General features: G+C 37.5%; 2 protein-coding genes across 3 annotated transcripts in view; both read left to right on the top strand.

Annotated features, from left to right (window-relative positions):
• mrpl21 (mitochondrial ribosomal protein L21) overlaps positions 1-16,983 on the top strand; it is a 167,422-nt gene that overhangs the window by 45,137 nt on the left and 105,302 nt on the right. The gene's annotated exons all lie outside the window — the stretch shown is intronic.
• The window catches only part of LOC130082295 (equilibrative nucleoside transporter 2), a 28,653-nt gene continuing 21,338 nt past the window's right edge, over positions 9,669-16,983 (top strand). Inside the window, exons 1-6 of one of the 2 annotated variants that reach the window (XM_056247142.1) lie at positions 9,669-9,769; positions 10,059-10,113; positions 10,876-10,957; positions 11,609-11,754; positions 12,519-12,658; positions 14,737-14,871. In XM_056247142.1, the coding sequence (XP_056103117.1) occupies positions 10,082-10,113; positions 10,876-10,957; positions 11,609-11,754; positions 12,519-12,658; positions 14,737-14,871 (535 nt within the window). In that variant the 5' untranslated portion in view covers positions 9,669-9,769; positions 10,059-10,081. The remainder of the gene's footprint in view (positions 9,770-10,058; positions 10,114-10,875; positions 10,958-11,608; positions 11,755-12,518; positions 12,659-14,736; positions 14,872-16,983) is intronic. The other variant, XM_056247141.1, reaches the window with a different exon arrangement.

The raw sequence follows: 16,983 nt of genomic DNA, 5'->3' as shown, positions 1-16,983 counted from the left end.
TAGTACGCCGGATAGCGTAGCAGGAACGGCGGCTGAAGGCGGCGAGGTGAAGGCCAGCGACTTCAGTTGCAGAGGCTCGTCCCGCAGAAAGCTGTTTCGACGGCGCGGCTTCTCACTCTGGATCCAGTGGTGCGAACGCTTCGCTAAAGAGATGAAAATCAGATTATCAGCCCATCGAGCCGTATTTATAGGGCTAGGCCAGTGGTTCTCAACCCTGTCCTGGCGTACCCCCAACACTACGTTTTCCTTGTCTCCCTAATCAAACACACCTGATTCAACTCATCAGCTCATTATCACATGGGTTACTGAGCTGATGAGTTGAATCAGGTGTGTTTGATTAGGGAGACAAGGAAAACGTGTAGTGTTGGGGGTACGCCAGGACAGGGTTGAGAACCACTGGGCTAGGCCATGCCCGCTTCGGCGGGAGCGTGACGCAATGGGCGCAAAGCGCCCTCATTGGACTGTCTTTGAATGGCCCTTCTCGATCTCTTGGTAGTCCATCGATATCGATGATGACGATCCTTTACACAACTCATCTATTTGTGGGCTCGTATGTGGCTATAGAGTCCAATCCTTGAACGGCACAGCCGTTCACAGTAGGGACATGGGAACTGTCCTAGTTCAGTACTTGCAGATCCAACCAACTTCCTCCTATCTCGGGCCTCAGTGATGTACACGCGGCGTCTCACCTCGAATGCGCCTTGTGCCTGCCTTGAGAGAGTACACCAGCCAGACCTGTCTTGTGCGCGAAGCTCTAGATCTTTTGAGGCGATTCCAGCAAGATTCAAATAGGACTTCACACAGTCTTTGAACCTTTTACGTGGTCTGCCACGCTTTCGTTTGCCTGAGGAGAGCTCACCATTATGTATAAATCGTTTTACATTAATACAAAATTAAGGAGAATTTTTTGGCTTCAATATCTCGAGGAAAAGAGGTTTTCCCCTAGCGTAAGATATTACGCATGAGAGAACCTCTCGTAAGAGAACACTGACTACACTCTTAAAAACACTTTTCTTTTGCATTGATGTCACAGAAGAACCATTTGGAACCTTTAGAACCTTTCAGTGAACAGTTCTTACCTTTTGTGGAATGGAATATTCCATGGATGTTAAAGTCCCCCTGCGTCAATCATTTTATCCCTTGAAACTCATCTTTGATCACAAAAATTATTCATGATAAAGCCTGCCCGCACGTTGACGTGATTGGTTAAATTTGTGATGTAGAGAACAGGGGCGATTTAAAACCGTGTTTTTGATACTGTCTTTGGTAAACTGTTTTAAGGAGAAAATACTCCGAAATAGTGTTGACTTATAAATGTGCACATGGTTTGTCTTCTTAAAGCATTAAAAAACCCACACAGACGGCCTATGCCTTTAAACACATTAAAAACTTCATTTTCACCACATGGGGTCTTTAAAGTTTCATCATGGAACCATCGATGCCCATTTAGAACCTTTATGACACGGGAGTTATTTTACACACACATGCTGTGAATTTCAGAGCCAGATACTGAGTGAAGCTTGTGTTAAACTTGTTTTCGGTGGTGTGATGGTTGCACAGCCTGCAAGGGCCCACCTGGCCAGTCCCTCGCTCCCCTGCAACAGTTCCCCCTTTTTGAAACAGTTCTTTCAAAAAAGATCATTTGAATAATAGATGGTTTTTTATTCTTGTTAATGCAATTAAAGCCAAAAGGTCCATCGTTTTTCTCTGATGTTCTTTGTTAGGACACTAGTATACATGACGGTTTCCCACAGGAAAATTATCACAATAATCCTGCAGAAACTTGTGAACTTTGGGCTGGATTGTTTTATTTGACAATTCTTGTATAAATAAAAATAAAAATAAATATTTCAGTGTTTATTACAAATCATTTATCCATGCACATCTTTTTTTTTTTAATTCCTGTGCCTCATAATCTATCAAAATAACTTCCCATCCCTCTTGCAGCGACTTCTCTTCTCTGATGACGTGTTTACTGGCGCGAGGGTGGGACAACTGTCACTCAAATTAAATCAACCAATAGCAAGCCACAAACTTCCAACCATCCAATAAATTCCCCATGGACAAAATCAAATCCTGCCCTGTAGGCCTAGTTGTGTTCATCTTGATTCAGCACTGCGTATAGATCACCGTCTTTTTTTACAGTCTGTGTGAAGGATAGCCGAATTCACATGATCACACATTAAATTACAGCATTATAGTATGGATGCCTTATTTGCCGAAATTAGTAATGATAGGCTATATATATATATCGGGTTTATTTAAAATAGCAACATTTTATGTAAAATTCACTTAAAGAAGATCTACATTTCTCAGTTTCGTTCATGGTGAAAACCGTGAAACGCATGCAGTAAAAGAAGGTGAAACGTTCCATATAGTTTAGTGGAATATTGCTGCCATCTACTGGAAACAACACGTTTGCTAGTGCGCAATGAATAGTTTGTTCATGAATCGCTAGATGTAATTACTCTTGCTATAGGGTGTATGTGTAGATTCTATTTTGTATAGTTTAACCATATCAGCCTTTTTTATTTATTTATTAATATTTTTATTTTTTAAATAATATCATAGACACAATGACGGGTGGAATGGGCTGTGATGCAAGGGGCACCAGGTAAGGGTTAAGTGTCAAAAAAAAAAAAATGTCCCCACTTTACAGTATGCATACTGCAAAAAGGCCAGACGGGTGCAACCACAATGAACATGAAGAAACACACATGAACAAGGCAATCAAGGTTTTCAGGATTAGATAGATAGGTGAGTTTTTATCAGGGCTGAAGCTAAACTCTGCAGGACAGTGGCCCTCCAGGACCGAAGTTGCCTATCCCTGCTGTAGAGCATGGGCTGCTAATATGTTGTAGGCTACTGCTTATGAAAATGAAAGGGTATTTCTGTTGAAAGAATTAAGAGAAATAGGTGAAATCGTACACTTAAAACGCTGCTGCAATTGAATATTTAACACATTAATGAGGTAGGCTACTGAAGAAAGTTTGAACTGTTATAATAGGATTTAAAGGTAGAACATTTTTTTTACTATTATTATTTAATTATTATTTTTCCCATTCCGTCATTGGTACTCCAGACCAGTAGTTGGCGGGAATGCCCCATATCGTTTATTGCCAACACGCCAAAACGCTGCTTTCCTCATCCATGTGTGATCAAATTCAATGAATGCAAACTTCGCAGCGTGCTGTTGAAATTATGCGTTTGAGATGGGCAGATGAAATGAGAAAATAACCAAAAGCATCGTAAAAAACAGGTAAGCAGATAAACGAAATGCGGACTTCCATTCAAATGACCTTTCTTTCTCTGAAAAAAAAAAAACAAGCAATGCGAACTCTTTTGATCGTGAAAAATGATGATGATCACTTCCTCACACACTCCCTCTCTCTATGAGTGAATTGAATTTGCTCTTGTTTATCATAGTAAGTTAATGACATCACGCAGCAACTGGAGAGAACAGAGAAGCTTTTGTCAGACGTGTCACACACACACTGTTGTTTGAGAACATCTTTCACACACGCTAGGAAAGAACGAACCGATAAGTTGGTCTGTAATCATCCGGATTTCAGCAATAAATTTCACCTTATATGCATAGGCCTAACTAACACTTATGTAGGACGAGATTCGTTGCGTCTTTTATTTAATTTTTATTTTTTAATTGCAAAGAAACATCACTGCATTTGAAATACAAAAATACATAACCATTCAACAAAGAAAAATTTAAGAAGCATTTTGTTGTTGTTGAGACTTCTGATAAATGGCAATAATTTCAAAATGGTAAAATATTGTCAGGCCGATATTACTAGTCACTAGTGTATATTGAATGATGATGCAAGCAGGTTATTTATTATGACTGAAGGTGCCTTAAAAGAAACAATTGAAGCAAAAAGAAATAAAAGGCCTTTCAATGAAGAAGTGGTGTGAATAGATACAATGAAAAGCTCAGCATTTATTCACCAGTCTTTTCTGAAGAAGGGGTGGACAGGTTGCCGATGGAGAGATGTTTTGTTAAATTTGGAGGTTTGCTGTAGACCGAGAGATTTGTTTATGCTGGACAGACAGGATATAATGGGTCAGTGCCAAATAAGAGTCTCCATAATAAAGAAAAGGATGAATCTTTCAAATACACAAAAAGCAAAATTTACCAACATATTTTTACGCTAGTACACGTAAATGAAAATTATGAAATTATCAGTCGGGCTGCACGGCACGGTAACGGTTAAACTATTAATCATGATTATTTTGCTCAAAAATTATAATCATATAATTATAAAGATACCTGCACTTTTAAAATCCTCATCAAGCATTGATATTTTTAAAAAGGACTTGAAGACTTATTATATCATGCTTTTGGCGTTTGATTCGGTCTGAGAACTGTGAGTGATTGGTTGTATGATTTTCTTTGTGTCATGTTTTTATGTTATTTTATGTTTCTATGTATTTTAGAGTTATTTACTACTTATGGACAGCACTTTGGTCCATTTTAATGGGTTTGAAAGGGCTTTATAAATAAAAGTTGAGTTGAATCACGATTAGGGCTGTCACTAAAGAGTATTCTGTATTTTGGTAATCGAGTAATCCGGGGGATTATTTTGACGATAAATCAAGTAATTGGATTATTTTTGTGGTAATAAAAATAGACCCAAGTGAACAATAACCATTAAAATTACTTAAAATATAGGCCTGGGTATAATAACGAGGCAATGATAATTGGGGCAAATATCGCTACGATTATTTTCAATTAATAGTTAAAAGGTTAAAATATGATTAATTGTGCAACCCTATCCTAGGCCTAAGTTTATGTAATGAAAAACATTGCAGACAATGTGCTGGTTTTTATTTGTCTAGTTTTTAACTAGATTCTTATTAATTCTTGTATTAAACATTGAGAAAGTGCAGATCATATAGGCTATAGATGATAACATTTTCTTTTGATTTTTCTGCAACATTTGTTGTATCACACATGCTTCCCATTAACTCTGTCTCTGGTTTACTGACAACTTTTAAATCCAGTGAGACTACTGAAACTCTTACAGATGTTTTGAATGGAAGCAGGCCATCTAAATTCTCATCGTCACCTCCCTCATGTTCCCCTCTGAGTGTGTGTAATGGTTTGGATAAACTATTTGTGAATCATTACTTTGTCTCTTGTGAAGATAATTTGTGAGCTGCTGTGCTGTTGGGAATAAACGGCCTGGCTTTCACAGTGAATCTTTGTTTCCATGCATTACTGGGTTAAATGGAAAAGAAAACCCTCCAGGGTACTTTTTCCTGTTATGGATTCAAGTTCTTCCTTTTGAAAAAAAGTATACTCTAGAATACTTTTAAAAAGAGAACTTATTACAAAAATAATATACCTATAAAATGTATACTTAAGTGCAACCTGAATGTAATGTTTCGACACTGCATATTAATTGCAATTAATGAAAATATATTTAAGTTTCAATTATTATTAAATGCAAAATAGCTGAACTTTTAGATGACCTTGCTGAAGTTGAAGCTAAAATACTGTAATGCAATTATTGAATCTTCTGTCAAGGATTTAAATGTTTGTAAACAAATTTGCAATAATGAAGCTGTAATTTAGTACATTTGAAATATTTCAATATAGCTAATTGTCTGTAATTAAATCCTCTTATATTTTAACTTTTTTAAAATACAAGACAACTTTTTAAGATCACATCCATTCTTCATTCATTTAATTTTAAAAGTACCTGCTCAGTGCTTTTCAAAGTTGTAGAGTTGTCTTCCTTTTTTTCCCTCTTCTTTTTGTTCAATCAAACATGCTAGGTTTGTTCTTTTTGGGTTAGAGTTGTTGTGAGAGATGGTATACTTTTAAAAAAAAAAAAATTTTACTATTAAACTGATCTACGAGTTAAATTAGTTAAAATGGTGTATCACAATACATCATTTGTGTGATCTGTCTCATGAAATCGTTGTCGGAATAATTCTGGTTCGCGTGGCTACGCCGAAGCGATACAATTCTGTATTATAAATTTTAAGGCCAGACAAGTAGTTTGTTGAGGGTTGGTTTTTTAGGGAAGGACTACATGCCTGCGCACATATATTCAAACCCGCATACCGAATGAACTCTTAATACGCATGTGCACGCCATCAGCGTTCTCACAGGCTCGCGTTTTTAAAGTTTGCGTAGAGAGAACTTAAGAGTTTTCTGTTAAAACGGTGTCGTGTTAGCGGCCCCTAAGTTAATAACTAATGATCGTTGCGACGGAAGTGACTCAATTAACTAACTTTAGCTGGAAAATAACTTTATTCTAGAGCTGTCATAAAGCCATAACAATCTGTGTTGCTTTGATTTCCTATTATCACTGTAAAGCAGCTTTGGAACAATCTACATTGTTAAAAGCGCTATATAAATGAAGGTGACTTGACTTGACATGAAGGGCTTGGCAGTATATGAGTCATGTTCACGTGATTGAAGCAGATGGTGATCAGAAGTGTCGGGTGGCACTCTGTTGTTCCTGTTTAGACCAGAGCACCAAACCCATGTGCTGTACTAACTCACTCACTTCATTTGCACGTTTATATAGAAAAATGCTTTGTAACAGGTTTTGTCATTGTGAAATGCATAATCTGCTGTAAAATCTCAATTTTTCAAAAGTGATACAGTAAAAAAAGAAAAGTTTGATATTTACCTACAAAGCTTTCTAGTGTAAAAAGATTGTTGAAGTAAATTGAAGGTAAAGAATGGGTCAAATGAAAATATTCCTTTTTTCTTTACTCAAAAAGCCATTCTTAAAACCATCCTTACCTTTAGCATACTTTTTTAAAGTGTTCTACATATTACTGAAATTATATAATAAAAAACAAAAGCTCTAAATACACTCTTAATCACAATTTACATAGATAAAAACAAAGTTACAAATAAAGTAAGGTCTAACTACTATAGTATTGTAATTACTATGTAATTACTATGGCATAGACATTTAATTATTAGGCATGGATGTGAAATAACACTATAGTGTTCCTTGTAGAAATAACAGCCTGACCAAAGTGCTTTACAGAACTACAAAATTAAAAGACAATAATACCATGCATAACAGCACAGATAAGTACAGCAAAGCGTAGCAAAAACTCCTGTTCGGACTAAAAATATTAAAGCTGCAGTCGACCAGTCTGGCAGATTGAGTGGACTTAGGCAAAATTTTGAATGTTTACAACTCTCATGCCCCTCCCCCACTATCAACGAATACCCTCCCACCGAGTTCGTGCTCGAGTGCGTGTGCACCAGATTTTCAGTGAACGCGCCCGTCTCATCAGCATCCATCAACACCATGGAGTATTTGGAGGTATGCTGCCCTGGCTAATCTACCGATAGATTGCAATTGCTAACGTCATTTATACTCTAAATGAGTTTACTTGATTTGTTAGTGTTCCGCCATCACTCTTCGTTACTGCGCGAACTTCAGGCGTGTGCATGTGATTGTAACGTGCGCGAGGGGTGGCGTGTACCCGATCTGTGATTGACAGTCAGATCTCACACCCCCCTGCGCTGATTGGACCCGATGATCCGGGAGCTGTGGATTTTTGCAAAACAAATAACACGCTCCAGGTGGAGTTAGAAGCTCGTTTTTTTTTCTAAAACCACTTTATTTATGTTGTTCTGTCGGATTATAGTGTCGATTTCACTGAATATGATCAAAAAAATGTTGCCGACGGCAGCTTTAAATAAGAAAACGGAAATGGAAAAAACAGTATCAGACTCATCAATAATAAAACAGAAATGGCAGTATCAGACTTAGATAAAATGGAAAAACAGCATCATACTCAAAGGAAAATAGTAAAACTAACCAACCTTATTTTTAGGCCAAGGAAAACAAGTGCGTAAAAAAAAAAAAAAAAGACTTAAAAGAGATCATGGAAGGGGCTATCCTAACCTCCACAGCCAAGGCCCAACCACAGAGAATGCTCGATCCATTCTGCGTTTGAGTCTGGAATGTGGGACTAATAACAGGTTCTTATTGCTTGATCTCAGACTTCTTAATGGAGTATATGGTTGTAGCAGTTCTTGGGTAGCTCAGTGCTGATTGCATAGAGATTTATAAACAAAAGGATTTTAAATTCAATTCTGAAATGAACGGGCAACCAATGACGACACTAGTATTACACAGCGCTGGAAGATCCAGTGAGAAAGCGTTTGAATTCACCGCAGAATTAATACCATCGCAAGCGAGATCTAATTGAAAGCATTCAAATTCGGCGCAGAATTCTGTTATAAACGACACGTCAAATCAAACAGCGCTGACGTGGAAACCAGGACAACTTAAAAGCTTCCACTAAACTCGGAAAAGGCGAATTACTAACTCTGTCGCAACATTTATTGCCAAATCACTTCCATTTGTTTAATTAATAAAATAAATGGGCAGTAAATTCATTACAAATACTTTGCTTTAAAAAGTAGTCTTAAAAAAGACCAAGTCACACAGTGAGAAAAAAAAAATCTGTATAGTTAAAAAGATGCATCCATAATCGTTTTATCATTGCATCGCAGCTCTCTGAATCGTAATTCTAACCCCTATCCAACAATGATACACATCGGATTTCTTTCTCAACTTTTTACGTTCACTTAAAGGGATACTCCATCCAAAAATGAAGATTCTGTCATCATTTACTCACCCTCAAATTGTTGCAAACCTGTATGAGTTTCTTTCTTCTGCTGAACACAAATGAAGATATTTTGAAGAATGATTGGAACCAAACAGTTGTTTGGCACCATTGACTTCCATAGTAGAAAAAAAAAAAATACTATGGAAGTCAATGGTGCCCCACAACTGTTTGGTTCCAATCGTTCTTCAAAATATCTTCCTTTGTGTTCAGCAGAAGAAAGAAACTGGGTGGAGTATCCCTTTAAGACATAACCGACTGTGTTTACGAGAATACTTGCCAAGACTGGTATTTTGACATCATTTTGTGTGTCCGGTCAAGCGCAAGGGTGTCGAAAGAGGAATCAGTTTGGCCTTTGCTCGCTATCTGAATATATTTGTAAAAATAAGAATGTCTTTTGAATGATCATTTTGAAGTCCCCATTGACTTCCATAGTTTTGTTAGTTTTTTATATATATATTTTTTTTGCATACTATGGAAGTCAATGGGGGCCAAAATTGTTTGCTTACCAACATCCTTCAAAATATCATCTTTTGTGACCGAAACTCATACAGGTTTAGAAAAACTTGAGGGAGAGTAAACTATGACAGAAATGTCTCTTCTCTTTTTGTTTGTCCCTTTTTAAACTGTCCCTTTAAGTGGCCTTTTATTTCTTTAATTTTATTATCTACAAGTACAGTTATAAAAAATATATACTTTTAACAGTGTGTGTATGCACATTCATTCAATACAATTATGTGCAATTCTTTTTCGCAAGGGTTATTACCACACATTTGATCTTTTATATCCTTCACCTCTAATTATAATCTCTTTTTTGTCAATATTATCATTTGTCATTCACATTGCCAATAGCTCCAGACCACAGCAACACAAACATCGTCTAACAACACAATGGTTTAGTTTTGTGTGCGTGGGAGCGTGAATGCTCCTCCTCCTCTTCTCAGTTCCTCCTCCTCTTCTCAGTTCCTCCTCCTCTTCTCAGTTCCTCAATCTGAAGCTCCATGTGGTTCACGTGGAGTCAAGTTTGCTTAAACTGTAGCTAATGCAGTCATGTAAAAACATCTTTCTTTTGGATTGACTGAGTATTTTGTGGAAGGACTGCTGCTGTTGTTTTCAGATTCAGTATGTGGTGTAAATGAAGGTAAAAAATGCTCATGAATATTTTACTCATTCTTTTCTACGCCATTTTTAAACACACTTGCGCAGTAGCTTTGATGATGTCCAAAATCTGTTTTTTTTTTACCAACATATGGATTGTTTTAGCATGACGGAAGAATGTTGTGTGACTATTTAAAGAACCAGCACCGCAGGACTCATTCAGACCTTTGTGTATTGAAAGAAATCGTTGTTGCAGCTTGTCAACATGCCATTTGTTATGGAATTTAAAGCTGGAATTGCGTTTTCATGATTTTGTTTTGTTTTTTGAAAAGCTGTCAACTATACATTGGACAAAATGAACAAAAGAGAGGACACCCCTAAAGACCGGTAGGTTTCTTTTGGATTTTATTTCATTTCTGTTCATTTTTTTCGCCTTCAACACACCAGATACTCTCAAACTAAAGGACTGATTTAATCTCAACCTCAATGATATATGATTTAGAAACAAAGCACAGGGATTCAGTTTAATTGAACTGAAAGCAATCAAGTGAGTCAACAGAAAGGACAGATACAGACTCTAATCAAACTAATAGCTTTCGACAATTACCTTGGGTCATAATGTTATAAGTGGACAAATAAGTCAATTCTCATGTATTCCTCTTGATATTAAAACTGGTCATTAATTCAGCTTGAGATAATTTGCATTAAAATATTTTTTGTGAAGGTAGGGTTGCCATGGCCCTTCAAGTTTTTTTATTACGTGTCCCAACTAAGGTCACTTTTCAAAAAGATAATACAAGACTTAAATAGTGTAAACATTTGGTTGGATGATAGATGAACACAGCCAATTTAAAATGTATTCAATTAAAATGACAAACAATACCTGAAGAAAGGTTTTATACTTTGAAACGTTTGCCTGTTGGTTTGTTTTGCATGCGATGGATCGTTATTTAAATTATAAAAAAAAAAAAAACCTCAGACTTTTTAAACAACTTGCTCCTCCCTTGGTTTAGGTGTTGCACTATTCATAATGTCATGCTGTGAAGTAAAAAAATAATGAAATTTTAACATTTCTCAAATTCTTTTTAATTGGGGAAAATGAATGTATTGCAAATAGACATTTACTGTCATGTTGTCTCCTCCGTCTAGCGGCTGGCTGGTCGCGGTCATGTTCTTCATCCTTGGCCTGGGAACACTGTTGCCATGGAACTTCTTTATGACGGCATCTATGGTAATGGAATGTGGAAAACAACATCAAACAGGAGTTTTTCTCATCTTTAAGCCAAATCTGCTGGAACAACACAGTTGTTTGCATTTTAATGGACACTTCATTAGTCTGAGAGAAATCCCCCCCTCAGATATTGATCTTTTTTCGATCTGAATTCCCCAATCAGTGTAATTAGTTTGCTAGTTGGCTAACAGCCAGTATTAAACCTATTAGCCTGATCACTGCTCCAGAGTTTTCTCCTATATTCCTGCAATCACTATAATTGTGATGTTATTATTGTGTTTTGGTTAATCTATATATAATATAAATTAATTTTCAGATTTACCGGATTACTGTGTGCTCTGTTGGTTACAGTGTTTACTTTTTATGTTGTTGTTTTTTTTAAATCTTGATTCTCTTTCAAATGATTCATTCTCATTTTTGTGTAAAATACATGTAAATTTCATCGCAGAAATTGTTAAGAATGTGTTATTTACTAAGTTTAAATGGTGTGTATCTTTATATATAACGTTATCTTAGTTTGTTATCGTTATCATATCTAAGTTATCGACATTGACCACTTAATCTGTCAGGTCATAGTGTTACATTTGTTTATATTTCAGTGTTGAAAGTGATTGCTTAGTGTCTCTGAAATCTTTCATTTGGTTTTTACAGTATTTCAACAACAGACTCAATACATCTGAATGGAGGAACGGAACAATAACAACTAGGACGGAGTATTATTTCAATAACTGGATGACTCTGCTTTCCCAGCTGCCTTTGCTGTTGTTCACTTTGCTCAACTCTTTTCTCTATCAGCGGTAAGAGTTTATTTTTTGAATTTTGTGAGATGTTTTTTTATATCACATCCACTAACAATCAGAAAAATAGTTTTATAATAAACAAATTGCTTCTACATAATGTTTGACACATTGCAATTAAAACATTTATTACACAAATTCTTCAGCCAGAATATATAGTTTTGCTGAAATGTTGTTATAATACTACAAATAAAGTGTGTAGTTTAAAGGGGTCATGAACTGGCTTTTTAAATTTTTTTATATTGTTGTCTGAGGTCAACTTATGACACGTTCGCTTGATTTTTACATTCAAAAACATCAAAGTGAATACGGTAAGTAATAGGCTATTTTCTACCCTAGTTTTGAGCCTAGCTCAAAAACGCTCGGTTTTTATGGGCGTCTCGCATTGAAGACTTGGAAGTAAACGCCCTCTGCTTTGAGTGGATAACAGTTTTGCATATTATTATGAGTTTCGTGTAATGCTCGAATCGGTGGGCGGGGCTAAACCATCCGTGTTGAAGTAGGCGTTGATCTTCTTCTGCGGGGGTGGTGTTTGATCCTCTTTGTCGTCATAGTTCCCCACTTTGAAAAACGAGTCGTTTGCTGAGCTTGCTTTTATTGGACTAACAAGGACGTTTTCAGTTCTGAAACTTACAGGATATTCTTATGATGACCTCTTAGATGTCAAAAGCTCAAGGAAAATTTGATTTCTCAGTTCATCACCCCTTTAATATACCAAACATTTACTGAAACCAGTAATATATAGCAGATCATTTGTGTTTCAGGATCTCAGAGAGGATGAGGATAGCAGGCAGTTTAGTCTTCATCTTCATCTTCTTCATCCTCACTGCTGTCTTGGTGAAGGTCCCAATGGAGGAGGACAGGTTCTTCTCCGTCACTATGGCAACTATCTGGTTTATCAATTGTTAGTGATTTTGAAATCTCATATCACCATCACTTAGGCTATAAATATTTCTACTGATAAATGCTGATATGCATAAAAATGTCTATTTCAAATAAATTATGTTCTATTCATCAAAGAATCCTGAAAAAAAAATCCATCAGGGTGTCCACAAAAATATAAAGCAGCACAACTGTTTTCAACATTGATAATAATATATTTTTCTTGAGCAGCAAAGGATCATGTGACACTGAAGACTGAAGTAATGATGCTGAAAATTTAGCTTTTCATCAGAGGAATACATTTTAAGATTTCAATTTGAAAATATTTTAAAGTAATTTCACAGTTTTACCGTATTTTTTGATAATAAAATGAACATTGGTGAGCATAAGAGACTTCTTTCAAAAACATTTAAAAAATGATCAACCCTCGAACTGAACTTTAGCTGACAAACACCCTTTTATGCATTAATATTGAGATGCATCAAATATTGTTAATATTTGTATACAGCCGAAAGTTATCTGTTTTTGGCGGAAAGAGAAAAACGTCTATGTGGCGAGCAGGCAGAGGGACGAGGCCGGTGCGTCTCACAGGTGTCATTCATTATCACTCACGCCACCGGCCTCGCGCCATTCTCTCACGGCCCTCGGCCTCGTCCTGCTCGCCACAGTCTGAAAATATGAACCCTAAAATATTTGCCATCAGTGTTCAGCACTCAGGTTTCACTCTCGCTCCAGCCGTTATCACTTATCACGCGGTGTGACCAAGCGTGCCGCACAAGCCCTGAAAAGTGAAGCCAAAACGTCTCGATCGCCCCCCTGGTGGCTGGTCCTAGTATAATAGGTCATAAACCCCGCCTCCCCGTGTTATTGAACGGACGTGAGACCAACTAAACAATTCAATTACACTTCAAATATCTTTTTTCCAAAGGTGGTTTTGGTCATTTGCTGTGTTTTTAAAATAAGTTTGTTTTTAGTTAGTTACGTGATGCTATAAAAAAGTCATGATTGACAGCGGTGATTGACAGGTTCTCTGTCACTGAAGCACCAACTGACTTTTTTTCGGGATCTTCGGAGGACTGAGGAGATTGTATTTACTTTATTTTAACAAGCCTCTTGTCGTACTGCAGTCAACAGACATCAAAATTGGAGCAGAACGGAAGAACAGAGCAGACATAGGCCACTTAAAATAAATGCAGGGAGAGCGCATTCTCGGAGAATGAGGGCGGGGCCTTGATTTCGCGGCTTTACTTCCTGCTCACTACTGCGCAGGTCTGGTCCCGAGATCGCTACTGCGCAGACTCAAGTCCCAAGATGTCAGCGCCATATCGGGACACTGGCGGCTTCAGTTCTCACCAATGGAAGAGAGTGAAGGGGCTTTGTCCATCTTTTTTTACAGTCTATGGGTGTGACGCTCCGTTCAACATTCCTCGCAATGCACGTGCGCTCAGTCGCTCATGGCCCATGCGAACGCTCCACTCATGTACCGCTCATGCTCATCGGAAAAGCAAAGTCTGATCAAATAACGCGCCCACATGACATTTCTATGTAGTAGTAGGCCCATACTTGTTTCTGTCTGCAATAGCCCTACTATGCTGTAACATGTATAGCCGTGCTGGATAACACTGGTGAAATGACGTTACCCTCTTGTTCACTGATCCGCTACATTCTGCTCACATGCTCTGAAAATAATAGCTTTGTAGGACTATACACTATTTAGATAATTGGTCAAAAAAATAAATCTGTTCAATCTAATTCTGTTGCGTAGAACTGAATAAAGAATAAGCTTGGTATTTACTATTAATATATGTTCTGTCCAATTTTAGTGTTACTTTCAATAAAAGTGTGGTTATTTTATTTTATTGGCTTGTATTTTTTTTAATTCATTATCATTAAAATAATTTAAAAGTCTAATATTAATACAATTATACATTTAAAAAATAAATAAATAAACATTCTGCATCTAAAATTCTGGGCCGAAACCAGAAATTCTGATTTCGGTGCATCTCTAGTCTTTTTATGTGTATCACCCACTCTTGCTATTAAAGTTCAGTATTTTTCTGTGTGTTCTTGATGATTGTTGTTCTGTCTGTCTCTCGGCAGCGTTCGGGGCCGTGTTACAGGGAAGTCTGTTCGGTTTGGTGGGTATGTTGCCGCAGAAGTACAGCGCCATCTTTATGAGCGGACAGGGAGTCGCAGGGACATTTGCTGCTCTTGCAATGATCTTCGCCATAGCAAGTGAGACGCATTGTTGTTTTTGTATCATTGAGATACCATTATAATTCTAAATAATATTTTGAATGTTTTCATGTTTATGTTTTTATTTTTACATTTTTGTTCATTTAAAATCAGTTATGTAAAAAAAAAAAAAAAAAATATATATATATATATATATATATATATATATATACACTCACCTAAAGGATTATTAAGAACACCTGGGGCACATTCAAGTACAAAACGGTGCGCAACGTTTTGCTGCGGTTTCCGGGTTGAACGTCATGTTTCCTGGAAACGGTGTGCAACGGGGTTTGAGATATGTTTTCTCTTGTTTGGTGGGTGTGTCAGAACTGCAGTCCAATCAGCAGCAACATGTATATAAAGCAAGCGGTATTAAAGTGAACTCGCACAATGGGTTCAAGGAAAGTAATTTACAAATGTGTTCGATGTAGCTCGGTATACGCAACAACTGAGGATATTAGAAGACTATGTTTAGATTATGTTTGTCGTAAGTTTTATTGTAAAAATATAGGATTATCAACATAATGATGTAGTTGTTTATATTTTTAACTTCATTGCAAGTGTATGACATTTGGTATAGAAATAAACAATGGTAATTAAGTGCTTTTCCTAAAAATGAGAAAGAAAATACAGGGTATTAAAACAGTATGAACTACAAATAAAGTCAGTATGTGAGGCTAAATATATGTGTTTTAGTCTGAATTAGGTAAGATGTGTGCTTCCATTACAGTTTCAGCAATCCCTTCACTCGATTGGGATGTTCTCTTGTGTTCTGGGTGGCAAGTGCAGTAAGGCCGTGTGTCCACCAAAGCGTTTATAGCCAGCTGAAAACGCTAGACGCTCTGCTGAAGACACCTAGCTGTGGGCGCTTGAGAGCGTTTTGGCAGAGCAGCGTTTTTTCCGTTGAGACGTTTCGTTGCTATGATACAGAATATCCGCAGCACAGTTTACTTGTAACTGATTTCGCAGATTATTTGTTTCATACTAAAAATGTATTTTTCATCCATTTTGTTCAGTTAGCTCTGCTGGTTGATGTCGTTGTACAGAAAGAATGTTGTGACAGTTGGTCGGTGTGGTATTAGTCCCGCCCCTCCTCCACTGTGATTGGACGGCTGGGTAAAAAGTGATAGTGAGCGCTGCGTTTTACCCAAAGTTGAACATTTTTCAACTCTCGGCGACCTGTAAAAACGCCGAGCTCTCAGCGCTTCAGCGTGAAATAACCGCTCAGAGCCTCGTTATGCTCATGGCGTTCTAAAAACGCGGCGCTGCCATTGAAAACAATTGAAAACATACGCCAGGCGCGTGGAAAAAGGCTTTGGTGGACACACGGCCTAACTGTAACATCGGGCATATTTTGTAGTATTAAACATTTATACCGACTTCATCAGGCCACGAAAATTCTTCACAAAGAATGGCCTTCTCAGCTGCCATAGTTGCAACTCTTGCGTCATCAGAACAGTGTGTTCAACGCATCACCGTTTCTGTTTAAAAAATGTTGTGCAACGTTTTGTCGGGGCTGAACGCAGCCCTGTTCAATTTCTCATTAATGCAATTATCTAATCAACCAATCACATGGCAGTTGCTTCAATGCATTTAGGGGTGTGGTCCTGGTCAAGACAATCTCCTGAACTCCAAACTGAATGTCAGAATGGGAAAGAAAGGTGATTTAAGCAATTTTGAGCGTGGCATGGTTGTTGGTGCCAGACGGGCCGGTCTGAGTATTTCACAATCTGCTCAGTTACTGGGATTTTCACGCACAACCATTTCTAGGGTTTACAAAGAATGATGTGAAAAGGGAAAAACATCCAGTATGCGGCAGTCCTGTGGGCGAAAATGCCTTGTTGATGCTAGAGTTCAGAGGAGAATGGGCCGACTGATTCAAGCTTATTGAAGAGCAACTTTGACTGAAATAACCACTCGTTACAACCGAGGTATGCAGCAAAGTATTTGTGAAGCCACAACACGCACAACCTGGAGGCGGATGGGCTACAACAGCAGAAGACCCCACCGGGTACCACTCATCTCCACTACAAATAGGAAAAAGAGGGTACAATTTGCAAGAGCTCACCAAAATTGGACAGTTGAAGACTGGAAAAATGTTGCCTTGTC

The sequence above is a fragment of the Rhinichthys klamathensis genome, unplaced genomic scaffold (assembly GCF_029890125.1).
Source record: "Rhinichthys klamathensis goyatoka isolate OS25496 unplaced genomic scaffold, OSU_Roscu_1.1 h1tg000042l_1, whole genome shotgun sequence".
NCBI classification, from domain to species: Eukaryota; Metazoa; Chordata; class Actinopteri; order Cypriniformes; family Leuciscidae; genus Rhinichthys; species Rhinichthys klamathensis.
Note: the sequence above shows the minus strand (reverse complement) of the source record. Positions and strands in the feature narration are given on the sequence as shown.